Genomic DNA, 26,901 nt, shown 5'->3' on the forward strand with positions numbered 1-26,901 from the left:
ATTTTGGGTGCTTTGGGTTTTTTTCTTTGGGGTTGGTTTGTAATTTCAGTCCCTCGTGGTCAGAGAAGATGCTTGGTATGATTTCAATTTTCTTGAATTTGTTGAGGCTCGTTTTGTGTCCTATCATGTGGTCTATCTTTGAAAATGTTCCATGTGCATTTGAAGAGAATGTGTATTTAGCTTCTTTGGGATGAAGGGCTCTCTATATATCAGTTAAGTCCATTTCATCTAGGGTGTTGTTTAATGACACAATATCTTTGTTGATAATTTGTTTGGAAGATCTGTCCATTTTTGATAGTGGGGTGTTAAAATCCCCTACTATAACTGTGTTGCTGTCAATATCTTTCTTGAAGTCCTGTAAGAATTTCTTGATATATTTGGGTGCCCCTATGTTTGGTGCATATATGTTTACAATAGTAATGTCTTCTTGGTGGATTCTTCCCTTGAGTATAATGAAGTGACCTTCTGGGTCTCTCTTTATGGCTTTTTTTTGAAGTCTGTTTTGTCCAATATGAGAATTGCTACTCCAGCTTTTTTTTCTTGTCCGTTTGCTTGGAAAACTTGTTTCCAGCCTTTCACTTTTAGTCTGTGATGGTCTTTTGTCCTGAGGTGGGTCTCTTGTAGGCGGCATATGTGTGGGTCATGCTTTCTTATCCATTGAGCTATTCTGTGTCTTTTGATTGGAGCATTTAATCCATTTACGTTTAAGATTATTATTGATAGGTACTTATTCATTGCCATTTTTGTACCTGTGTTCCTCTCTGTCTCCCTCTTTTCCTTCCTTCCCTTAAAGCAGTCCTTTTAGTATTTCTTGTAGAGCTGGTTTGGTGGAGGTGTATTCTTTTAGGCTTCTTTTGGCTTGGAAGCTCTTTATTTGGCCATCTATCTTGATTGAGAGCCTTGCTGAGTAAAGTAGCCTTGGTTGTAGGCCTCTGGTTCTCATTACTTGAAATATTTCTTGCCATTCTCTTCTTGCTTGAAGTGTTTCCATTGAGAAGTCAGTAGCTAACCTTATTGGGGCTCCCTTGTATATTATTTCTTTTTTCTCCCTTGCTGCCTTTAAGATTCTCTCTTTGTCTTGGAATTTTGCCATTTTGATGATGATGTGTCTTGAAGTGGGCCTCCTTGGGTTCCTCTTGATTGGGACTCTCTGTGATTCCTGGATTTGTGAGACTTTTTCTCTTATCAAATTAGGGAAATTTTCTCTCATTACTCGTTCAAATACGTTTCCTATCCCTTGTTCTTCTTCTCCTTCTGGTATTCCTATTATTCAGATATTATTACGTTTCAAATTGTCTTGCATTTCTCTTAATCTCTCTTCATTCTTTCTGAGTCTCTTCATTTTCTTGCTCTTTCTGTGAGATGCTTTCTACCTTGTCCTCCAACTCACTAATCTTATCCTCCGCTTCATCTATCCTACTTTTGAAACTTTCTACTGTGTTCTTCAATTCGGAAATTGTATTATTCATTTCCTCTTGTCTCTTGCTGATAGTTTCCATTTCCTTTTTCATATTGCTGTAGTTTGCAGAGAGATAATTGTAGTTCCCCTGTAGTTTCTGGTAGTTCACTGTGAGCTCTTTGAACTTCGTAATAACCAGTGCTTTGAATTCACTCTCTGATAGTTGATCAGCCTCTATTTCATCTAACATTCTTTCTGAAGTTTCTGCTTTTTCTTTCATTTGGGGATTGTTTCTTTGTCTTCCCATTGTTTGAGACTCTTCTTGTTAGTCTCTGCTTCCAAAATTGATCTGTTCTGAAACCCTGGTTTTATGGTGTAAAATTCTGTGGTATGATCCTTGTGAAGTTCAGTGGTGTAGACTCCTTGAAGTTTCTTGATGTTCTTCGTCTCCACCTACACTCACCACTCATGCTGGTCCTCGCGCTGGTCCCTGCATTGGTCGCCTACCACTGCTGAATGTCCCGGCTCTAGTAGCCACCTCCTCAAGCACCCAGGCCCGTTACTACGGCAGCGGCACAGAGGCTGGGAATGTCCTGGCTCCCGTATCTGGCTCCTCTGCCGCCCAGGGCCGTCACAGGTGTTTGGAGTGTACCGGTTTCAGTACCTGACTCCCCGGCATCTAGACCTGTCTCTACGGCAGTGGCACAGAGGCTTAGAATGTCCCAACTCCCGTACTTGATTCCCCAGTGTCCAGTCCCATCACTATGGCAGTGGCACAGAAGCTGAGAATGTCCCCGGCTCCCGTAGCTGGCTCCTCTGCTGCGTCACAGGAGTTTGGAGAGTCCCGGCTTCCGTACCTGACTCCCCGGCATCCAGTCCAGTCGCTATAGCAGCAGCACAGGGGCTGAGGACGTCCTGGCTCCTGCAGCTGGCTCCTCTGCTGCCCACGGCCATCACAGGGGTTTGGAGCGTCCCGGCTTCCTGACTCCCCGGAGGCCAGTCCCGTCGCTCTGGCAGCGGCACACGAGCTGAGAATGTCTGGCTCCCCGTAGCTGGCTCCTCAGGGCCCAGGCCTGTCTCTATGGCGGAGGTACAGGGGCCTTTGGTGTCCCAGCTCCTGCAACTGACCCTTCCATTGCCCAGACCGGTAGCTATGGCATTGGCACAGGGCCCGAGAATGTCCCCGCTCCGGTTCCTGACTCCTCTGTCTCCCAGGACCGTCACAGGGGCTTGGAGTGTCCGGCTCCCGTACCTGACTCCCCAGCTCCCAGGCCTGTTGCTCTGGCAGCAGCACTGGGGCCGCGTGAGACCCAGCTCCAGTAGCTGACTCTGCCACCGTCTGGTGTTTCAGCGTCGGTCACAATCTCTGGTCTTTTAATTTCATAAATGCTGGGTAACCGATGGTTTATTGTGCTGTTTCTCTATAGATCTGCCAGGATTTTCACCCACGAGTACAGGAGCTAGCATCAGCTCCATCTTACTCCCTCTTTGTAATTTTAAATTACTTTATTATATTACAAAATTCTCTTCCAATCAACTTAAAAAAACTTCTGTTTATTCAAATGTCTATACTTGCTGAATCTTATAGTGTAGAAGGCAGGTCATTGTGTAGCTGAGTTTTTAAAGCAGTCGAGTATTTCATACACACTCTGGTGTGTACATGTTTTCTTCTTTTAGGTTATTCTTCTTTTTGAAACTATTCCTACTAGTGTGACTGTTAGCAGAAAAATGCTACTAGTTTAGAATCAAAATCATGAAAATAAATAGCATATATTTTTATTTAATTTCCCAAATCTATTTTTTTAAAACCTATCTCAGTTTTGGTTTATTTCTCTTCATTTCTCCATTCAAATTTTATTCCCTGGTGTTATTTTCATGATATTATATTACAGTCATTCTTTAAATTAGAATTTGTAAACTCCTGAAGCAACTATTCCCTTGTTAGTATGCTATAATTTGTGTAAGCTACTACCATAAAGATAGTAGTGCTTTGCTAATAATTGGAGTAATTGTGGTTTTGAATGGCCCACTGTTTTCTTAAGGTTTCTAAAGTAATTTTAGTTATACTTCTTCTTCTAAAGAAAACTTTTTAACCGTAAAGCATATTTTGGAAGTATTAAATTCTATAAACAAATATTACATAACTTAGATTAAGGTGAATAGAAATGAAACTTTCAGAAATTAATACTTTACTCATACATTTTAAATTAATATAACTAGTATTTTTTCATCTGTCGAGTAGATTTAGCTCTTTAGGAATTTTTTTATTTAGACATTGGTCATTAGGTGACTTGAGCAAAGATTTTGTTGTTGTTGTTGTTGAATAACTTTTCCAGTTTCTGGTTAAATAGGGTAAAATGAACATAACTATTTATTGCTGCTACATTCTGAAACCCCACTTAAATAAAATAAATAATAAAAAAGCATAAATTCTGAAATACAAAAATAATAGGCAAGGCTATAAGAGCTAAAAAGAAATGTCAACAGACTTTTGGAGGTGGAAAACAGATGGATGAGTGGTAATTCCCTGGGCAAAGGGGAAAAGCTGGCAGACCCCTTAGAGCCAGAAGATCTGCAAGAAGCAAACCAGTTTACATGGCACAGCTGGAGCAGATGCAAAGCTATGGTGTATCAAACTTTGCCTCTTCCATAGCACAGAGAAAGGTCTCTCCCTGTCTCCTTTGCAGTTATATTGGAGGCATTTGACTGAGATCTGAACAATGAAATATGGGCAGTTGTAACATGTCACTTTATAAAGCATTCTTCAGGTCATTATTCTTATTTTTTTAAGTTATTTCCTTAGTTTGACTGGTGGCGGAAAAAGGCAACCCATCTGGAACCATCATTCACTTTGGCCCATCCACCTACTCTACCTTTCTTTTCTAAAGGTAAACTTGGGAGCCACATATTCTAGATGGTAAATATGTAAGACGGATACAGACTGGATCCTTAAGTCTTTAGACAAATGCCTTCCTTCTAGGAGAGCTGAATTACCTGCATCAGCCTGTATGCAACAGGAAATGAACACTTTGTTAAACCATTGAGATTTCAGGGTTATTTGTTACCACATTATAGTTCATTCTATTCTAACTAAGATTCTTGGAAGGCTTAAGAATTATACATGGTAAATAACTCTGAGGAAAAATGTGTTTAATGTGCCTAAAATTATTCCTTTTCCTACAGACCATAGTGTAAGTGCAAAATATCATTCTATGCAAATGCAGGTAACATAAAGGTCTATACATAGTTTGTGAGAATGCCCTGACAGCTCCCTTTTTCTAATCAGCTTTCTTAAAGCGAACAGCCAGTTCTAGAACTTTGCCACAAGAGATAGGGGGACTCCTATTTTGAAAAAAAAAAAAGATGAGAAAAAGATAAAGACTGATGGAAAACAACATTTGAGGGTCCCAAATAAAATGTCTGAGTTGTGCATAATCAGTCAACAGTAATGTTTACTATCTGATGAAACACACCTGTATTCAAAGAGTTTCCAATCTGTGCTTGTGGTACCTCTTCCAAATCTGGAAGAGCAAAGTCTCCCTAAAGTTTTTTTTAAAAGTATAATTTATATTGTCGAAGACATAAAATGATATATTCCATTCATGAAATAAAAACAGGATATGATTAAAAAGAAATAAATAGGAAATAAAAAAATTTCTTTTTTTAATTGATATATATTTAGACAGTGGGAAAGGGAGGGAGGAAGAGAGAGAAATCAAATGTGTGGTTGCCTCTCACACACCCCCTGCTGGATACCTGGCCCCCAACCCAGGCATGTGCCCTAACTGGGAATTGAATCAGTGACACTTTGGTTCGCAGGCCAGCACTCAATCCACTGAGCCATACCAGTCAGGGTGGAAATAAGAAAGAAATCCTACACATTAAAAATGTGACTGCAATGTATGCTAAAATTAATAAAAAGCTCAAAGATAATTTTCAAGAAATTTTTAAAAAACACCGACCTTGGAGGAAAAAAGATAATTATATAGGTTAAACATGAAGGGGAAATGTATGTGTATATATTTATCATCATTATCTATATATGTGTGTGAGTGTACTTCCTAAACTCAATAGGAAGAAAGACAGCCCACTAGAAATATGAATATATTAGTTTTGCATTGATTAAGTAACAACTCACAAAAAAACTCAGGCTTAATACACATGTATTCTCTTACAGTTCTGGAGGTCAGAAGCCTGAAAGTTAAGACATCTTGAAAGGGATGATGATGATGATGATGATGATGATGATTATTTGGAGTTTTTATTGCATTTTCCAGTTTGCAGAGGCTGCCCACATTCCCTGGCTTATGGCCTTGTATTAACCCAACCTGTAATACTGTTATCACATATCTTTCTCCATCTCTGGCTCTTTTGCATTCTTCATACAGTGACACTTGTCATTGCACTGGGCCCACCTGTATAATTAATGGTAATCTCTTCCTTTGAAAATCCTTAACAATCACATCTGCAAAATTTCTTTTGGCATGAAAGTTAACATATTCACAGCTTCTAGGGATTGGAGTATGGACATCTTCTGGGGGCCATTATTCAGCCAACCATAATGGACAAACTGTAGGATGAGTCAATTCATAGAATAGAAAATTTGGGTATTACTAAAGATATGAGAAGATTATAAAGGTCAGTGGTAATCTGAAAAACCAAATGCATTTCTCTACAATTTGGAAAAATAAGTCTAATAATACTAATAGTTTTGAACATGTAGGAAAGGAGAATTTTCACAATGTCTAACACATTTGATAACATGAATATTTATGGCCCAACTCCAGAGTAATATACTATGGAAAATCTCTCACATGTGTAACAAATAGATACATGTAAAAGGCGGTTCCATACATAATCCTGTGGAATTGCAAGAAATTAAGCACCTTTAAGCAAAAGGTGCACTGGAAAGTGAATGCATATGCATTTGGAATATGACTCACTGATAAGAGTGAATGAGTATTATCTGAATTTATCAACATGGATAGATCTAGAAGTCATAATATCAAATGAGGACTATAATTTCCAGAGTAATGTATTTTAAGCAAGGATTTTTAAAACATTCAAAGCAAGAATGCTGCATGCTATTTATAAACATACACATATTTAGTTAAACCAAATTTTTGTGTCTGATTTCCAGACAGAGCACATGCTTGGGTTGTGGGTTCCATCCCTGGTCCCGGCAGGTACAGGAGGCGACTGCTTCTGTCTCATGCTGATGCTTCTCTCTCCCTTCTTGTCTCCCTTCTCCCCACACCAAATGCAATGAAAAAATGTCCTTGGGTAAGGATAAAAAAAGAGAGAAAACAAACATAGTAGAGAATAATGCACATTATTTTTAGGAGAGTGGCTGTGTATGGAAAAAAAGAGAATTGGGGTTGCAGAGAACAGAGGAAATTTTACCTAAATTTGTAAATTTTAATTTATTTAATGAAACCTGAAGCATATATTGGCCTTTGCTATAAAAAGGGGGAGTATTTATTATATTACTCTCTTCTGAATGTTTGAGATATTTAATATTATTTTAAAATAGTAATTGAAGTCTTAATGAAGTGAGGGCACTTTTCCAGTGAAAAGTTTCTGATGAAAGGTTTCTGTCCTTATTTTGTATGTAAAGACAGAGGAAGTAAAAATTACTAGAGTAATTTTTTGTTTCAAAGATTTCCTTTACAGTTGAATACTTGCGAAGTAATTTATAAATGACAACATACTCTGTAAATGTCAAGGATGTGTAATTACCATAGCATCTTCTTTTTAAAAAGACAAATCAATAATACATGTCTGTTTTATTAAAAAGGCACACCACCTCCCTGAAAGCACTAGTCCCCATTTCTGTCTGTAGACAAGAAACTTTGTTATGGACTTTAGTTTACAAGGTATTTCTACTTACAGTAAAGGTCACCACAACTCTGGCTTGTGAACAGATCACATTTTATTATCATTTTTTTTTCCTATAGGAATGAAACTAAGCAGCCAAGAGACTAAGGTCATGCCAATGCATCGTGATAAATAATTCAGGTCCCAGATATTTCTGATTCACAATTCTAGTAAAATGGAATCTCACAGATCAAGTTAGACCGAGGCCCTGTGTGGTACCTTTTATGATTACTTTTTTAAGCAAGGGGGCTGATTAGTGAAAATAACATTAAAAATAAGTAAATGTGTAATCAAGAATAAATATATTCTTTTGAATTCCAAGAACTAGGAGATCTTTTCAAAAACACAAAGACACAATAACATTAAAAATAAGTAAATATGTAATCAATGGATATATACTTTTTTATTGTTACTCTATTACAGTTGTCTTCATTTTTCCCTCCTTGCCCTCCTTTACTAAACCCACCTCCTGCCCCCACAGGCAATCCCCACATCATGGTCAATGTCCATGGGTCATTCATACCTGTTTCTTAACTAGTCCCTTCCCCTTCTTTCCTACCATTATCCTCCTCCCTTCTCCCCTCTGGTGATGTCAGCCTGTTCCGTGCTTCAATGTCTCTGGTTCTGTTTTGCTCATTAGTTTATTTTGTTCATTAGATTCCTCTTGTGAGATCATATGGTATTTGTCTTCCACCAACTCACTTATTTCACTTAGCATAATAGTCTCCACTTCCATCTATGCTGTTGCAAAGTTAGGAATTCCTTCTTTTTTTCCTGCCGTGTAGTGTAGTATTCCATTGTGTAGATGTACAAGTTTTTTTGATCTCCTCATCTACTCATGGGTACTTAGGCTGTTTCCACCACTTGACTATTGTAAATAGCGCTGCTATGAAGATAGAGGTGCATAAGGTCTTTTGAATCGGAGTTCTGGGATTCTTAGGGTATATTTCCAGCAGTGGAATTTTTGGTCCAAAAGGTGATTCTATTTTTATTTTTTTGAGGAAATTCCCTACTGTTTTCCACACTGGTTGCCCCAGTCTGCATTCCCACCAACTGTGCACTAGAGTTCCCTTTTCTCCACATCCTCCCTAGCACTTGTTTGTTGATTTATTGATGGCCATTCTGAGAAGTGTGAGATATTATCTCATTGTGGTTTTCATTTGCATCTCTCTGATGGCTAGTGTTGTTAAGCATCTTTTCATATGTGTATGGGTCCTCCATATGTTCTCCTTGGAGAAATGTCTATTCAGGGGCTTTGCCCACTTTTTAACTGGAATTTTTTCTTCCTGGTTTTGAGTCATTTGAATACTTGACATATTTTGGAGAATTAACCCTTGTCCAATGTATTATTGGCAAATATGTTCTCCCATTCAGTCAGTTCCCTTTTCATTTTGATGGTCATTTCCTTAGTCATGTAGGAGCTTTTTAATTTGATGTGGTCCCATTGGTTTATATTTTTTTTTGCCCTAGGAGATATATCAGCAAAAATATTGCTGCCTGGGATATCTGAAATTTTTCTACCTATGCTTTCCTGTAGGAAAACACAGTTTTATAGTTTATGGTGTCACAACTTATATTTAAGTCTTCTATCCATTTTGAGTTTATTCTGGCATATGGTGGAAGTTGGTGGTCTGGTTTCATTTTTTTGTATGTACCAGTGCAGTTATCCCAACACCATTTATTGAAGAGACTATTTTTACTCCATTGTATGCTCATGTCCTCTTTGTCACATATTAATTGACCATAAAGATATGGGTTTATTTCTGGACTCTCTATTCTACAGCCATTGATGTATGTGTCTGTTCTTATACCAGTACCAGGCTGCTTTGATTACAGTGACCTTGTAGTATAGTTTTATATTAGGTATTGCAATCATTCCAACTTTATTCTTCTTTTTCAAGATTGCAGAGTCTATTTGGGATCTATATTGGTTCCATATAAATTTTTGTAATATTTTTCTACCTCAGTGAAATATACCACTGGTATTTTAGTAGAAAGTGTGTTGAATCTATAGATTGCTTTGGGAGGTGTGGACACTTTGGCAATGTTAATTCTTACAATCCATGAACAGATAATATGCTTTCAGTTATTTGTTTCTTCCTCCATTTCTTTCTTCAGTGTTCTATAGTTTTCCGAGTATAAGTCTTTTACCTCCTTGGTTAAATTTATTCCTAGACACTTTATTTTTCTTGCTGCTGTAGTACATGGGATTTTTTCCTCTAGTTTCTGTTTCTGATATTTAATTGTTGGTGTACAAAAATGTCTTTTCTGAATGTTGACTTTGTATCCTGCTACTTTGCCAAATTCACTTATTAGGTCAAGTAGGTTTTTGGTGGAGAATAAAGAGTTTTCTATGTATACTATCAAGTTGTCTGAAAATAATGACAGTTTTACTTCCTCCTTCTGAATTTGGATGCTGTGGCTAGGACTTCCAGTATATGTTGAATAAGAATGGTTGAAACAGACACTCTTGTCTTCTTCCTGATCTTAAGGGAAATGCTTTTTGTTTTTCTCCATTGAGTGTGATGTTGGCTGTAGGTTTCTCATATGTGGTCTTTATTTTGTTGAGGTATGCTCCCTCTCTTCCCACTACCCTGAGAGTTTTTATCATAAATGGATGCTGGATTTTATAAAATCCTTTTTCAGCATCTATTGATATGATCAGGTGGTTTTTGTCCTTCATTTTACTTATATGGTGTATTACATTTATTGTTTTGCAAAACTCTACCATCCTTTCATCCCTGTGATAAATTCCCGCAGGGGACTTTATCCCCTGTGTATGATCTTTTTAATGTATTGCTGGATCTGGATTGCCAATATTTGTTTGTATTTCAGCATCTATGGTCATCATAGACATTTGCCTATACTTTCCTTACAAAACCCACACCAGCAAAAATACCCCCAACAACTACCATGATATCAACAACAAATGAGTTAACATTAGTAAAATTTTTGAAAGAGAATAAGAATATTATATGAAATATAAAAAGAATGTGAGGTGACTCATGGAAAGAAAAGCGATTTTTAAAGGTTAAGGGAGCAGAAATACTGTGAGCAGGGAATAGAAACCAAGTGAAGAAAAGGGGAAAATAAAGTATACATGAACATAAAATAGGGAGGGCATAGGGCAAAATGGAATAAAAAGGGGAAGGGTAAAATATGAGGTTTGGGGAAAAAATAATGAAAATGTAGGGACCAAATTGAAGAAAAATAACCACAGCAGCGATATCCACAATAAGTGAGCAAAGATTAATAAAGATGGAAAGGAAATAATAATAAAATAAAAATAAAAAAGATTGTGTGACGTCTAAAGGAAAGTAAAATGATTTTGAGAGGATAGAGGGAGGAGAAATAAGTGTAAGGGTTAGAAACTAGTCTAAAAAAGAGAGAAAATAATATTTAAAATGAAAATAAGACAGGGTAGGAGGAAGGTGGAATAGAGTAGGACAGGTGAACAGTAAAATATGAGATTTAAAATAAGGAGAAAATAGTGAACCACCAGGGATATATTTGAAGAAATGCAACATGACCCCAATATCAATCACAACTGAGCAAATATTAATAAAGGTGGAATTACAATAAGGATATTATATGAAAGAGAAAACAATGTGAGATGAATAATGGAAAGAAAGATGGTTTTGAGAGATTAGACAGAAGAGAAATAGTAAGAGTGAGGAATAAAAATAAAGGAAACAGGTAAAAAGGGAAAAATTAAACCAAAAAGAAGAAAGAGAAGAATGAAGGCAAAATAGAGTAAGAGAAGGGAAGAGTAAAGTGAATGAAAACTAAAATAAAAATGAAAAATAATACTGTAGATAAAACAAAAAAAATAAAAAATAGTGAAGTAATAGAAACAAAATTGAAAACAAAGAAACTATGTTAAAAAGCTATGCAGGAGAAAAATAGCATAAACAATGAAAAAGAGCAAGGTAGATTTCATCTTAGCACAGAGTCTAGTGTTTGTTTGCCTACTGTCTTCTCCATCAGGATCTGCCCCTGACGTCAGCTGGTGACCCAGTCTAGCTTTAGACACCTTGTTCAAGGCTGCATGCAATCCACGGTCTTTGATTGTCTCCTTCAAGCTTGGCTGGTTCTCACTGTTCTGCCCTGCTGACTTTTTATCAGCACAAGGCCTATGGGTGGTTCCTCTAACATCCTATAGCACTGTATGTCACACCTCCACCTGCCTCTAGAGGTGGCCCCTCATGTGATCAGGAGGGTGGGGTTCCTGGGCCACCCCCCAAGAGACACTGTTCAGTCTTCGGGAAAGAATGTGGGTGTATTCTCCCACTTCACATCACATGTATTGGCCTGTCCCAGATTATTTACAACAATATGTAGTTTCAGATGAATTAGCTGTCTGTTTCATGTGAGGGGCCAATCTATGTAAAAGGATAAGCTCTTTCCTGCTTGGTGCTGATGGCAGCTCTGTGTGAGAGCTGAGGCTGGGTGTGGCCCTGAATACCTCTTGCTGCACTAATTTCTAATCTCTCTGCTCTGCTGTTGGAATATGGCCGGAGGAGGAGACAGCGTAGTATCTGATAAAAGTTCATAAAGGACTTCTTTGGAGATTCTCTTTCTTTCCTCTGTGGATATGGGCCCTCCAGGCGATTCTGGAGTTTGGCTTTACTGTTCTGTAGAGTTTGCAAATCCTATAGGTAGGGGATGGGCACACGTTCCCCTTCCCAGGAGTTTGTTTTTGAGGTGTGAGTGGCCCTGCCTGGCTGCAAAGAATCTCACTGAGCTTTTGCTTGTCCAGCTCCTAACTCAGTGCTCTTACAGGAGGCTCGGACTCAAACCCTCCATTATTAGTACAGCCCTCTGCTCACCAGCCATGGTAGATGGGGCCCTGCAATCCCTTCACCTTGCAGCCTTTCACTCTTCCTGGCCAGCATGATTCACTGGGCATGAACTGCACTTTAAATATGGCCTCTTTGCTGCCAAGGCATCTGCATGCATGCATGTGGTCCCCTGCACAGCCAACCTCCACTGCCCTCTTTTAAAAAGGCCTTCTGTGGCACCCACACTGCAGCTCTGAGCCACTGCCTGCCTCTTTGTGCACTCCACTTCCCCTAAAGGCAAAACATCTTTCTCAGTCGGGGTTGTCCACAGCCTACCAGTGCCTCTGGCAGTTTTAGGAGACCGAATTTCTCTTTTGAACTCTTCCTGTTGATGCTGCAGTTATGGACAATCTGTTCTGTGTGCGTGTGCAGCTTGAGTCTTCCAGACTTTGTATATCCTCCCAAGTCTCTCCAGATTAAGGTTGTGGGTTCCCTATGTTCTCTCCTCTGCTGCAGGCACCTTGCTCAGGGTATGTCTCCTTCAACTTATAAAATCTCTTACAAGACAGTGCAAAGCGTCCTCTGTACTTCTTGACTACAAAAATTCACATCAGCTAGGATTCCATTGATTGTTCAGGTCACTTGTTAGAAGATCAGCTGAAAATCTATGCTGGGGGAATGAGCAAGAGGGCTCAGCTTCTATTTACTTGGCTTCCACATTCTTACCCCCTCTATATACACTTTCTGATTTCAAGAATTGCTTTCCTTTAGAAAAGCAAAAGAACACATGGGCCCTGCAGCTCCATGCAAGTGCCTGTACTCTTGGTGTCTTATTATCCATTCTACTTGTTTAATAGCATAAGTCAGTTCAAGGAGGATGAACAACAGATAATGAAAACTGGTAAATGGGAAATTCTCTGTCTACACTTTAACTGTAGAGAGAGAATTGCATAATGTGGGACCTTCTTCATAAAAGGAAGAAGAAAGTCCATGTTGGAAATTAAGACTCATTCTAAAATATACACACAATGAAACACTTTATTAAATTTCTGTATGAGCTTGTTGGGGCTGCCTTAACAAATCACCACAGACTGAATGCTTAAACAACAAAAATTGCTTTTCTCACAATTCTGAGGCTGGAAAGTCCAAGATCAGGTATCGACAAGGTTGGTTTCTTCTGGGCCTCTTTCCCGGGTTTGTAGAAGGTGGTCTTCACTTTATGTCTTCACATACTCTTTCCTCTCTGTGTCTGTATCCTAGTCTTCATATAAGGACACCAGTCATATTGAATTAGGACCCACTCTAGAGACCTTCTTTTAACTTAATTACCTCTTTAACAACTCCATATACAAACACATCTGAGGTACTAGAGGTTAGTACTTCAACATATAATTTGGGAAGGGGACACAGCTCAGTCACTAACATTTTCTGAAAAGTAAAAAAACTTATAAACTTTTTGTTGATTAACACCACCTGCACATTGTACAGTGATTGCACATTTGTTTTAGGTGGGCCATTTATTTTCAAAAGAGGTTCTTCCCAGTGTGTCTTGATTCCAAACCCCCAGTATGTCACATGGGAATGATTAATGGTAATTAGGTATACATTGCCTTTTTCATTTGGGAGGAAATAATGTGATCTGAATAGATTTCAAAATAAAGTATTAGACTAAAGGTTTACCTTATATCATTGTAGTTTTTGGAAGACACTCTAACTACCCATGGTTTCCTGAACGATATCAATATGGAAGTCTCACTATGATTCACTTACCAATATGGTCACATATGTTTTGTTTTCCTCCTTCAAACTATCTTCTATAATCCATCCCTCTGTCGATCGCTCCCTTATGTGCATATTTTCCCAAATCAGAAACTTGGAATCATATTAATACTTCACTCCTTTTGTAGACATGTAGAGAGGAACCATTACCAAAGCCCATTATTCCATAAAATATCTCAGGCCCAGTTTTTGACAGTCAGTATTTTAACATTGACTCTTTCTTTGACTTTCCATTCCTGCTAAATTATCCTCTTCTTCCCAAAAGTAAAAGATACCTTTTACTTTTGATTGAATAATGTCGAGGCTGACACTAAGAAAATAACAAAAAGAAAGAACACCAATCAATATTTGGAATATTATCTTGCTATGAGTCTTTCACTGAATTTCCACCACTTAAAATTATTGAATATTCAATTAGATATGAATTTCTTGGGCTTGAAAAGAAGATGCTTTTTATTTTTAATTGATTATGCTATCACAGTTGTCCCATTTTTTTCTCCCCTTTATCCTCCTCCACCCTGTATCCCACTTCCCATTAGCATTCCCCCCTTAGTTTATGTCTATGGATCATGCATATAAGTTCTTTGGCTTCTCCATTTCCTATACTGTTCTTAACCTCCCCCTGTCTATTTTGTACCCACCATTAATGCTACTTATTACCTGTACCTTTTCCCCCATTCTTCCTCATCCCCTCCCTGCTGATAACCCTCCATGCAATCTCCATTTCTGTGATTCTGTTCCTGTTCTACTTGTTTGCTTAGTTTGCTTTTTTGCATTTTTTTAGGTTCAGTTGTTGATAGTAGTAAGTCTGTTGTCATTTTACTGTTCATAGTTTGATCATCTTATTTTTATTAGATAAGTCTCTCTAACAGTTCATGTAATAAGGACTTGGTTATGATGGACTCCTTTGACCTTATCTGGGAAGCACTTTATCTGCCCTTCCATTCTAAAGGATAGCTTTGCTGGATAGAGTAATCTTGGGTGATGGTCCTTGCCTTTCATGACTTGGAACACTTCTTTCCAGCCCCTTCTTGCCTGCAAGGTTTCTTTTGAGAAATCAGCTGATAGTCTTGATGGGAACTCCTTTGTAGGTGACTGTCTCCTTTTCTCTTGTTGCTTTTAAGATTCTCTTCTTATATTTAATCTTGGGTAATGTAATTATGATGTGCCTTGCTGTGTTGCTTCTTGGTTCCAACTTCTACAGGACTCTGAGCTTCTTGGACTTCCTGGAAGTGGATTTCCTTTGCCAGATTGAGGAAGTTTTCCTTCATTATTTTTTTAAATGATTTTTCGATTTCTTGCTCTTCCTTTTCTCTTTCTGGCATGCCTATTTTTTGGAGGGTGGGGAGATGTTGGAAGGTTTAAAGTTGTCCCAGAGATCCCTAAGCCTCTCCTCATTTTTTTGAATTCTTATTTCCTCATTCTGTTGTGGTTGAATGTTTATTTCTCTTCCAAATTGTTGATTTGAGTTCTGGTTTTTTTCCCTTCACTGTTGGTACCTTGTATAATTTTCTTTATTTCACTTTGTATAGCCTTCTTGTCTTCCTCTGTTTTTTATTCATACTCAATCATTTCTGTGAGCATCTTGATTACCAGCGTTTTGTTTGAACTATTCATCTGCTAGGTTGGCTACCTCCTTGTTACTTAGTTCTTTTTCTGGGGTTTTGATTTGTTCTTTCATTTGAGCCATAATTCCTCATCTCAGTAGTCCTGTTACATAATAAGGGGTGGAATCTTAGGTATTCATCAGGGCCAGGCAACCCATATTGCTCGTCGTGGTGCCGTGTGTGGGGGAGGAGTCAGAGAGGCAACAATCCCCCTTGCTTGGCTCTTTGCTGGCTTTCAGTCACTTCTTCCACTACCCACAAACAAATTTGGCCTTCGTTCCCAGGTGGGTGGGCATGTATACCTTCTAGAATTCTGTGGGTCTCTCCAACAAACTCTCCTGTGAGACTCTCTTGTGAAACTCTCTGAGTTTCTCCCACCACCACGACACTCATAGATTTTTACAGCCAGAGGTTTTGAGGCTTTCTTTTCCCATGCTGGAACCTTAGATTGCATGGTCTGTCTCACTCCCCAGTTGTTTCTCCTGGCTTATCCACTTGCAAATGTGAGCCCACCTGGTCTGCCAGCCACTTCCTTGCTGCATGTCCTCTCCTCCTCTGTGGCCCATTGCTGCCCCTCTTATCAGCCTGGATGAAGGTTTCTTCTTTAACTCCTTGATTATCTTGTCAGTCTCTCCTACTGTTCAGTTTTCTGGCAGTTCTGGCTATTTTGTTGTTGTTTTTCTTTTTAAATTCATTATTGTTCCTTTTTTGGTTGTGGCGGGTAGCAAAGCATTTCTGTGTATTCATCCATCTTGGCCAGAAGTCTCATAAGAAACCTTTCTAAACATACTTTTGAAGAACCCACATACCTAATATCTATTCACTTTCCTTTTTGTACTTTATGTTTCCTAATTTGAAAAATGTATGACTGTTCTCAGATTGGCTTTTACTTTCTCCCAGTGGTATGACTGCAAATGTTTAAGCACCATTCTCTGAGGGTCATTTGTCAGGGGCTTGATTTGTAGCATCTACTAATACCTGTAGTATAAATACTCCCTCCATGACAATTTTAAGTGACTTCACATGAGTTCATTTGGCTTCCAGAATTTCTGAAAATTTAACAGTTAGGTATTTCTAGCTCTAGCATACTGGTTCCCATCCCCACAAAGTGTTATATCATGTATTTGAATATGCTGGGGTTTTTTTTAAACTTAATCTTCTTTCTGCACCTGAGAAACTCTTATTAATCTTTAAAAATGTGGCTCAGATGTCCTCTCTTAAAAGATCCAGCCTGCACCCCTGCCTTTCCAGGTGGTTGGTCCATCATTGTCTCATCAGTATTTGTCCTTGTCATTCATTATAAATGCTTATATTTTGAGTTCATCACATTATCACATTGTTTTATTTTTATTTCTTTATATATTTGCCAATTAGATTGCTAATATTTGATAACACTCAAATTTTACAGATGAGGAAATTGTTGCTCTGAGCCTAAAAGTATAAGGAAATATAATAGTCCATTAAAAAATTAATAGTGTAGTTTTAAAAGAATGGATAGATCAATACTCCAAAGCTTACATTTGCCTTTGTTTGACCTTAGACCAATGATTTAGCCTTCCTGAGCCAAAGTTTTCTCACCTATAAATGGACATAATAATATGTGAACTCATGAGATTGTGGAAAGAGTCTGTGAACTGCAAGATTGTGTGACACCTGGGAACCAGTCAATAAATTGTAACCGTAGTCTGTATTGTAGGTGAAAGCACTCTAGCAGAACCACCATTATAAGTAAAAGGTGTAGTCACCTTACATATGTGCCTTGCTAAAGTGAAATAAGTTCACCATTTCAAATGAAATAGATCATACATTTTTAAAATGCACATTCTTCAATATTTCATCATGATGTCTCTAAGATTTTTTAAATCCACAAATTTGAACACTTAAACTAGACTTCATTTAAAAAATTATGGACACTTCATAATGTTGCTTGCACCAGTTTAATCTGTGGCCAACTGGTTTCTGCTTGTGTTCCTTTAGCCTTTGCATGAAAGACTCCTTCCCTTTGACTGTCCAGTCCTGCATCATGCCGAAAGACTGTGAGACTGCCGAGTGGTCCTCCTGGAGTCCCTGCTCCAAGACATGTCGTTCAGGGAGTCTCTCACCAGGATTTAGGAGCCGGACTCGGAATGTGAAACACATTGCTATTGGAGGTGGAAAGGAGTGCCCCGAACTTCTTGAGAAACAGGCTTGTATTGTCGAAGGAGGACTTCTGCCGCCATGTCCCAGGTACTGTGCATTCTGCAGTGTAAGTATTCAGTTTTCCTCATAGCCTCACTTTATGTGGCGTGGGGGTGTTAACAATCACAACAGTAGTTGTGACTCATACTTGTTGAGTCTGTACTCAGTACATAGTTCCATACTGGGCAGTGTAGCGCAACACATTAAGAGCACGGGCTTTGGTATTGATTCTCTGGGCTCCAATCCTATTCCTGTGACTTTCTAATTATGTGAATTTTGGCAAGTGACTAAATTCTAGTGTCTAGTTTATACATCTACTAATCACCTGGCACATAATAAATGCTCAATAACTGTTAGTTATCATTACCTGACATGTGGTACCCAATACTTCTAACAAACTAAGAAGCTATTCATAGTACCTTCATTTTGTGAGTGAGGATATTGCTGCTGAAGAGTTGAATAATCCTTGCGGTTACATGGCTGATGAGTGAGAAGACCCCTTTTCTTATTTAGTTCATGCAGATCTGCCAGCCACCCTGTGCCATTTCTATTCCACAACCTCTCAGGATCCAGAGAACGTTGAACAAAAGGTTACTGTAGATTAGTAGCTATATTTTAATATCTTGATATTCATTATATGTTTTCTGGCTAATAGCCCTTGGGCAAGACCTCCAGCATATTTTCCTTTGCACTGTTGGTGCATAATGGGCTGGTCTATTAATGAAAACAGGCATGGAGAGCTGTTGTTCAGAAGTCTGTTTGGGGTGGATCTATAGTAACTCCTGCTGGACAGCTGCCCTGAACCATATTTGTTAAATCTTCAGCTATTTTAGATAGACCTATCCCTATAGTTTTTTATAGTTTCTAAGATTTGAGAATAATTTTCCCAGCTAAAAATAAGATGAGGCAAAAAATACCTTCTTGTAGAAATAAAGCATCTGAGGATATGGGAAAAGTACCGGGTTACAAGCTTGATAGGTGCTCTTAACCTGCGGTGCTGTGTGTGTTGGTTGCTGGGGGTAGATAGAGGAGCAAGTTTCTCTTGTTGGAGTCTTAGCGGTTTACTTCCGCTCTCTCACCATTGGTATCGGTGTAGGTTCAGCATATTCTTTACACACTGATTGCTCTTTGTTTTTGCTAAGATGACCCCTTAGATTCTCATTATTTCTTACCTTAAAAGCAGAGATGGTAGCTGCAGTTCATGATCCTTGAGAGATGAAGATATTGCCTCACAGAATTTTCCTTCTTTGTGTTGAGTATTTGTCTAGTCTTTTTTTTTTAGATAATCTGTTCTATTTATTTATTTATTTATTTATTTATTTATTTATTAGATTTTATTTATCTTTAGAGAGAAAGGGAAGGAGAGAAGGAGAGAAATATCAATGTACAGTTGCCTCTCATGCATCCCCCGCTGGGAACTGGCCTGCAACCCAGGCATGTACCCTGACTGGGAATCGAACCGAGATTGTGTGGTTCGCAGGCCTGTGCTCAATCCACCGAGCTACACCAGCCAGGTGTCCAGTCTTTCAAAACACCAGTTTGGCAGCAAAGCATAGAATTGGAAACAGCATAAAACTCAGGATCTCTGATGCTCTTGAACTGGGATAGACCCAGATTAAAATTGAATCCCCATCACTTATTAGCTGTGTGTCCTCGGACAAGTTGCATAATTTCTCTAAGGCATTTGAGTCTTCAGTAAAATGTGTCTAATTATGCTGCCTGTACTGAAGGTTGAAAGCACCACACTGGCTATGTAAAACGTCAGTCCTGGTGCTCAACGCATAGGAGGCACACAAGAATGGCGACCTTCATTGTTGCTATTTGCTGGTGTGCTTACTTCCTTCAGAAAAGAGCTCTCCTTTCCTTATAAGCCATACTGTAGTAATTCTATGGGGTATAATCTTTTTTTTTGAGTAATTTGAAAATTTTTTCCTATGGAGGCATAATTCAGAAAGGTTCTCAAGGGTAAACTGCCAGGAATAGAATCTGGGTTTAATGTTGACCTTGGTATCTGTGCCGTTTTTCTTCATTTCTTTCACAGAATGGCCAGTGATGTCTTCCAGATATTTTGAACAGTTTGTTGACTTATAGATATCACTCCATGTTTTTTTTTTGTTAATAACTGTTACAGTTCTCTTGGAAGTGAGAGTGGTGCCTTCCCAATATACTGAGAAAGTTGACTAGCATCTATATTTGTTAAGTACTGACTACTTTTGTTGAGGACCTACAGATGGCCAATAACTTTATCAGAGATTTTACAGAGATTATTCAGAATAACATAGAGTTGATCATCCAGAGTAGAAGTTTTGAGAGTGAAAGATACATAAATTGATATTGTTCAAATTAAAATTGAAGCTGGTTTGGCTCCATAGTCAGGTTTTTCCCACTCAGCCGCAGTGACTGCCATAATATTCCCAGTGAGGGCTCACCAAGATGTGGGACATATAAACATGCATATGTATTCATATGTATCATTTCCCCCCAGACTGGGAATGATGATGTTTTAAGATGTACTCAAGATGAATTTCTATATTGACCTTCATTTTATTGTACCTTAACATCTGAAAATAGAGGCTGAAACATTTATTATTAATGAACCTGGCCCTCTAAGTTCTGTTATTTGATGATGTTACTGAGCTAAATATTTTAAAACACTTCTTCAAATAGTACATTTGCAGGAAATAAGAGCCTTGGAAAATTCACTGTATATCAGTCAGTATTTCCGAGGGAGAATGATGTGTTAATTAATGATTGCACTTGGTGGTAAAAAGGGGAATGCATAAATAACCACAACAAAATTAATATCGGCTGACATTCTTATTTGTCTGCAGTCTGAGCTGTGGCCTCTACTGCAGGAAAGCATAAAAGCTGTCTACTAACTTTTGTTTCTAGTTTGACATTTGTGATTAAAATTCATTGTAAACAAGGGAAATGGAAACAAAAAGCTGTTAGGGAACAAAAATGCCTGTGGGGGAAACTTTGTGCGCATGTCCCCCCATCCGCCATGGATGAAAATAAAACTATGAAGACATAATCTGCTTGGGGAGGAGAGGTGGTCAGTGTCTCAAAGGAGAAGGATTAAGAGCTCCTTCCTCAACAGCTTTTATTGGGTTGTAATACACAGGAATACAGGTAAAGCTCATCAATCAATGTCAGGCAGCAGGGATCAAACAATGGATAACATTTCAAAGAAATCTGAGTCAGTGTCTGTCAGGAAAGGGGGTTGCAAAAACTTTGGGACACATACTCATTTTCTGCTCAGACCCTTATTACATGAATGAAAGCACTCTTAGCAAAGCAGGCTTCACAGCACTTTATGAATTCTTTCTTATGCCTGATCACTGCAGAACCCTCTCCAGCCTGGCAGAGGACTGCACCGCCCTCCCCGTCATAGGTTTTTTTCTTTTTTTTATTTTTTTTTTTCTTTTTCCGTCATAGGTTTTTAGGCTTAAGTGGATTAGAGCAGGAAGCACTTCTCCCAGAGGACATGAGGACTCGGGCTATGTCAGAATAGCTGGGGGGTGAGGGTCCATCACTCCCTCTTTATTGCAGCCCCCCCCGAGTCCTTCCTTGAAGACTGCCCAAGAGATTGTGTCTGGCTTAGGTTGTCCCCCCTCTGAGAGGTCATACCTGTCATTGACTAACCGACCAAGCATTGGGGGCCAGAGATGGATGAAGCAGAAGCAGCGCTCCTGCCAGGGAGATAAGCTTTGTCTCCTTAGTGGCTCACAGTCTGAAGATCGCTCACTCAGCCTTCACCATGGGGGGTTTACAGCCCCTGAAACCAGGCAGGGCGGCTCCCAACAAATACTCATTTTTCCTTTCCCAGAATTCATGTGCATCAAGCAGTTTTATTCACCACATTTCTCCCCAGCAGGAAAAATGCACATTTCTGTGACTTGTCATAGTGTCTTTAAAACTCTGTTGGGATGTAGTTGGGCTTTTACCCCTCTACCATCTTTGCCGTGAGGCACGCTTATCAGTTCAGTGAATATGGAATACGCAGTGTGTTCTCACTGTGTGCCACGCACTGTGGTAAGTGTTTGGAACACCCCTGAGAACAAACTAAAGGTCCCACTTCTTCACAGGACTTAAATTTTAGTGAAAATACACCAAGTCAATATAATAAATTAAACAAACTATAGACATTTTTGTATGAGCTGTGGAAAAAGTTAAACATAAGAGCAAATTGAAGGTTGGGGTTTGTGGGATGCTGTGAGAGGGGTCAGCTCAGGGCACAGCATTAAACAGGCTCACTAGAGAAGCCTCATTTGAATAGGCAGCCTTTGGGGGCAGACAGCTTGCAGGAAATGAGGAAATTTGCTATTATGGCAAGTAGGAGAAGAATATTCTTCCAAGAAGAGGGTAGTACTGTAAAGGGTTCCAGTACCCGTATAAGAATATTGCTCAAAAAATTCTTCTTTTGCACAGCTTTAGTGATACTCTGGGCTCCGCAGACCTGCATTTTATCTCAAAACACTATGAATACCAGTCCCTAAGGCATCATTTCATACAAGGAATTGTGACCAAGAGGAACTCATTCCAGAAGCACCCCCTGAGAATGAAACACTTTGGAAGCTGCCTTGGGGCAAGTAATTTAACTTGAAAGAAGGCAGTCTAGTCTATGCTATGCTAATTTGGGGAATTGTAGTGCTATCAGGAGTTACTTTGTGTATAGCCTTAAGCTTGTTTCACGAGTTTGGTTTTTTGACCAAGACTTACAAGTATTATAGCAAAGAAACCCCTTCCTACATCATTACATAACCTACTTGTAATTTTATGGCTCCCTCCAAAATAACATTAAGCACTTAATATTGTATATTATGGGGTGGGGATAGAAATGAGAGAGTAGTAAATTTACATGTCACTTGTCACCTTTTGTCCTGGTGTGTTTATCTCTTACTGACCTTTAAGACCTTGGGTATTAAGGTTTTCCTGGCTTGAAAACTTTGCATGAAAAGTTACCTTGGCACTTGGGTCCTTTCCTATGTTCTGCTCAATACCTACGTATTAGATCCTGATGCAACTAAGAGGAGGGTGAAACACATTCGAAGACCATAAACGGTAAGGTGGCCCTGTTTACTAGATAGCATGAGAAAAACAGAGGACACAGGGGCTAGCATGTTGTAAATGCTAATGTCACAGAGCTTAGCCATGGCCAGAGGCTGGCAGGTGTCTGTCTCCAGATCCCCTGTGTTTAAGCCTGGTCTGACTGAAGACATAATAACACACACGAATATTGCAAAACATCAGCTGCAGGCATCTTTCTTGAAAGTGGAAGCTCAGAAGACCTACCAGAACCTTCTACCACCTCACCAGGAGGCAGCAGCTTTCATGCAAAACTGGTTTTTCTTCCTGGTACACGGCCATGTAGAGTGTGAAACAGAATATAAGACAGCACTAGTGAGAGATGGCGGTGACCAGTGTGAAGTGAACCTCCTAACAGATCTCTAGGGAGAAGCTGCATGGCTGATGGTGTTACACAGACACTGTGCCCCACACTGTGTGGTGTTACCACACAGAAAAGCCAGTTTGTAAGACATTGTTTCAATAGTTGGGTCTGGCACTGAGTAGATAAACTCTTATAATCCACCCCTCCTTGACACTGGTATATATGAATTTATGCTTATTTTGGGTAATCTGGAGATTCTTCACAAAAGTTAATCTGTGCAGACTCATGCCAAGAGACAGTCAGCTGCAGCCCACTTGATTCCCTTGTAACACAAGGGAATTAAGTGACCAGCCTACTTCTCCTTCCATCTCTCTGGGGACCTGAAACCCTGGATGGGAAACTGAACATGTTATGCTTGTGTTCGCTTACTTTATTGATCTTAACAATCTGGTAAAATATACTCTTTAAAAATGAGACCATTATTGAGTATGGTAACTATGTCCTCTAAGAGTTTTAGTGATGTTTACATACATTATCCCATATATATAGTTATGACTTTTTTGGTTTGTTTTTATATTTTTTCTACTTTGGAATAGATAGCACCCATGAAAATATTGTACCTGGCTCATAGTAAATGCCCAGTAAACAATGTGTGGATGAATGAATAATGAATGCTCAAATGTTGGCCAGTTCTAGAATGATATTAAGCACAAGCTGCTTTATTCTGTGCCTATACTTATTATATAATGTATGCATGGAGGGTTTAAAGTAATTTCTTAAATTTCTTATAAGGAACAGGTGAAGTTGGCATCACCAAGGAGATCAAATAAGGGCACTTACTCAGGGAAGTGGTGGATACACCAAACTTGAGGTGATGTAGTCCCCAATGACTTCCTTGCTTCTGCTTACTATATATCTGGTTTGCCAGCCCAGAAAAATTGCTGTTGTCATTAGTTATAAGAGTAGCTCACAAAAAAATGAGGAATTAATTCAGGTCTGAATTTGGAAACATTCGCCTTGCAGAACAAATTGGCATGTGCAGCCCCTACCACGTCTTCTACATCTTCTTCCATTTACCGCAGCACCCAACATGATGCACAGAACAGGGACTCAATAAATGTCTGTCAAATGAATTCTTTAGGAACTTTTTATTAACTAAACAGCTTTCCTACAGCACTTCAGGAATAAAGGGGTCATGAACTGGGACCTTTAGGAGAACCTGTTTTAGAAAAGAAACCAAGTCACTGTAGTTTGTTTCAAAGTTTGTATAAATTGTTTCAACAGAAGGAAACTGATGCCTTTTTATTGAGTCCATCTTTTACTGGTGCGTATTGTTTCCTGAGTCCCCACTGTTCCACTCTAAGTCCTCCTGGACGCAAGATTTGTTCCTCTGTTAGGGTAAGAAAGTTAACATACTGCTAAGTGCTGTGCATAGCGATAGAACTCTATTAATAATGCATCTGTGGAGTCTGGCTAGCAAAACCAGCTGCTGAACAGCAAAGAGCTTTGTACTTCAGAGTGGCTTTCCATAATCAATAGTCCCACTCTATTCAATAAAAAATTACTAGAGCATAAAGTGTATAAGGCTTGATTGGTTCCCTTTATTTTAGTTGTCTGTTCAGCAAAAAAAGAAAAAAGAAAAAGAAAATGACAAGTTAATTCTTTCTAAATGCATTTACAGCTTTAAAAGGACAACAGACATTATCATAAATTAGTCATGCTGCAGTAACTAATTTTTAACATACACACATTTAATTTGAAATCTTTGTACCAGCATTCAAATCCAAGTGTTTGCAAATCTATATGTGCTTAGTCAAAACATGACCATTAACTAATGCAATTATTCTTTCAATCTCTCATCATTAAGTCACTTAAGATTCTACTCCATGTCACTTTGCTTGAAGTCTAAGCCTTTACAAGACAAAGAAAATCACATTTTTTAAGCAGCTCTAAGCCTTATGAAAGTAACAAAGTGTGCATTCTAAAGGGCAGAGTTGCTATAAAACTCAAATGGTTCTGCTGTCCGATTGCTGTTAAAATTACTTTATGTCACATTAGTAGGATGGGGTCTTTCAAAAATAGTCACTAAATGTGACTACTTTTCTAATTTTGACTTTGCTAATTTAGAATGTCGCTTCTCATTACTTCACAGCAACTAATAAATTTCTTACTTATTCTTCTCTCCCCACTCCCAGGATAGTTTGATTATAGGATTCCTTGGCTTACACAGCAGCACCTTCAGGAAGGCAAGCTGGGTACCCTGCAGAAGCGGGCTTTTCTAATCCAGAAATTGTCTCTTAGCTCTCAATGGTAATATGTACTTCCACCATTCCACCATTCAAAAATTCCTTTTTTCATGTAATGTTGGGTTCTTTTTTCAAGCTATATATTACTCCTTAGAAGGGTAACTTTTAATATTCACTGTTAAAGTATTATGTAAATTTATTAACCATTTTCTAAGAGTAGACTAAAATTATGGGGAATGTATCATGAAATTGGGTTTAGGTTTAGACATGAAAAATATTCAGAAAGCATATTCTAAGGAGGAAAATGAAGAAAAACTGAATTTCAGAGTCCTAATACATGGTTGCTCTGGTGTTCTGGTTTTTGTCCCCATTCCTGAGTTGTTTTACCTAAGAATTTAGTACAAAGAAATTGTGCTACTAATACTGAGAACAAAGACAGTTTTCTTTCTTTCTCTCCCATTCACACCTAGTTCATTAGAAGGTCGTCTGCACCATCAAGATCTATCCAGAACCTACTCACTTCCCACCCATTGGTTATCACTGCCTCAGTTGAAGCCACTATCAACTTTTCTGAACCTGCAGAGGCCTCCAAACTTGTCCCCTCCTTCACCTCTCCAGAGTCTAGTCACTCAGTATCCAGACTGGTCCTTTAAAACTGAAGTTGCATCATCATGTTACTGTTCTCCTCAAGACTTCCTAATAATTTCCTAGTGTATTTGGAGTAATGACGTTCTTACTCTGCCTACAAGGTGCTCTGTAGCCTGGCTCTTGACTATCCCTCATTTTCTATGATCCTCCCCCTTCTCTATCTTGACTTGTCTGTCCTAAACACACTCGTTTCAGTGCTTTCCAAGAAAATGCCAAGCACTGTCTCTTCCTGGGATTTTGAACAAGCTCTTCTACCTGCCTAGAATACTCTACCTGCTCACTTATTCTTATACTCACTCCAACATTTTATACAGGATTCTGAGAACTTCCCTGGTCATGGCACTGAAATAGCTTACTTCATCTCTCTTCCCTGCATTATCTGACGCTATGCTGCTATGTACTGATGCCTTTCTCTCTGTCTGCCCTTGCAAAAGGTAACCTCTCCAAGGTCAGGGACTTTGTTTTGCTCATTGCTATGCATTTCTGTTTTCTGAAATTGTGTCTGGCACATACTTAGCACTCAAGAATTACTTGGTGAAAGAAGAGATGATTTAACACATGCTCGAGTTGAGAGATTCAATTACTATTTGGGCAAGCTTATTTCTTTTCTCATGAATCCTGACTTTTACCGACTTCCTGCCTTCAGTCTATCATACGTATATTTATAATAACAAAAGTGCCCTTGTATGAATTATTTCACTGGTACATTCAGTATTTGAGTTATCAGCATTCCCCCTTTCAGAGACTTGGGGTTCCAAAGTGGCTGACTGTATGGTCTCACTGGCAGTGGGGACTCTGGAGTTGTTTTCATGTGAGTGGATAATGGCAGGTTTACCTGAGATTCAGAAGCACCAGGGAGAAATGAGGGGAACTGGACTGCAGGGCCTTAAAAAGGCATTTTTTCTTCAAAAAGTTGTTGGCTATAACTTTAGTAGCAATGCCAACTTTTATAATTATAGATTCCTTTACTTGTTCCTTTATATTTTGTTTATGC

The 26,901-nt window shown here is 38.8% G+C and overlaps 1 protein-coding gene across 1 annotated transcript in view; it reads left to right on the forward strand.

Moving 5' to 3' along the window:
- Window positions 1-26,901, forward strand: part of THSD7B (thrombospondin type 1 domain containing 7B) — a 785,104-nt gene that overhangs the window by 198,112 nt on the left and 560,091 nt on the right. The window contains exon 3 of the mRNA XM_053666773.1: window positions 17,421-17,669. Within this exon, the coding sequence (XP_053522748.1) occupies window positions 17,421-17,669 (249 nt within the window). The remainder of the gene's footprint in view (window positions 1-17,420; window positions 17,670-26,901) is intronic.

The sequence above is a fragment of the Artibeus jamaicensis genome, unplaced genomic scaffold, assembly GCF_021234435.1.
Source record: "Artibeus jamaicensis isolate MK-2021 breed Jamaican fruit bat unplaced genomic scaffold, CSHL_Jam_final contig_1284, whole genome shotgun sequence".
Lineage (NCBI taxonomy): Eukaryota > Metazoa > Chordata > Mammalia > Chiroptera > Phyllostomidae > Artibeus > Artibeus jamaicensis.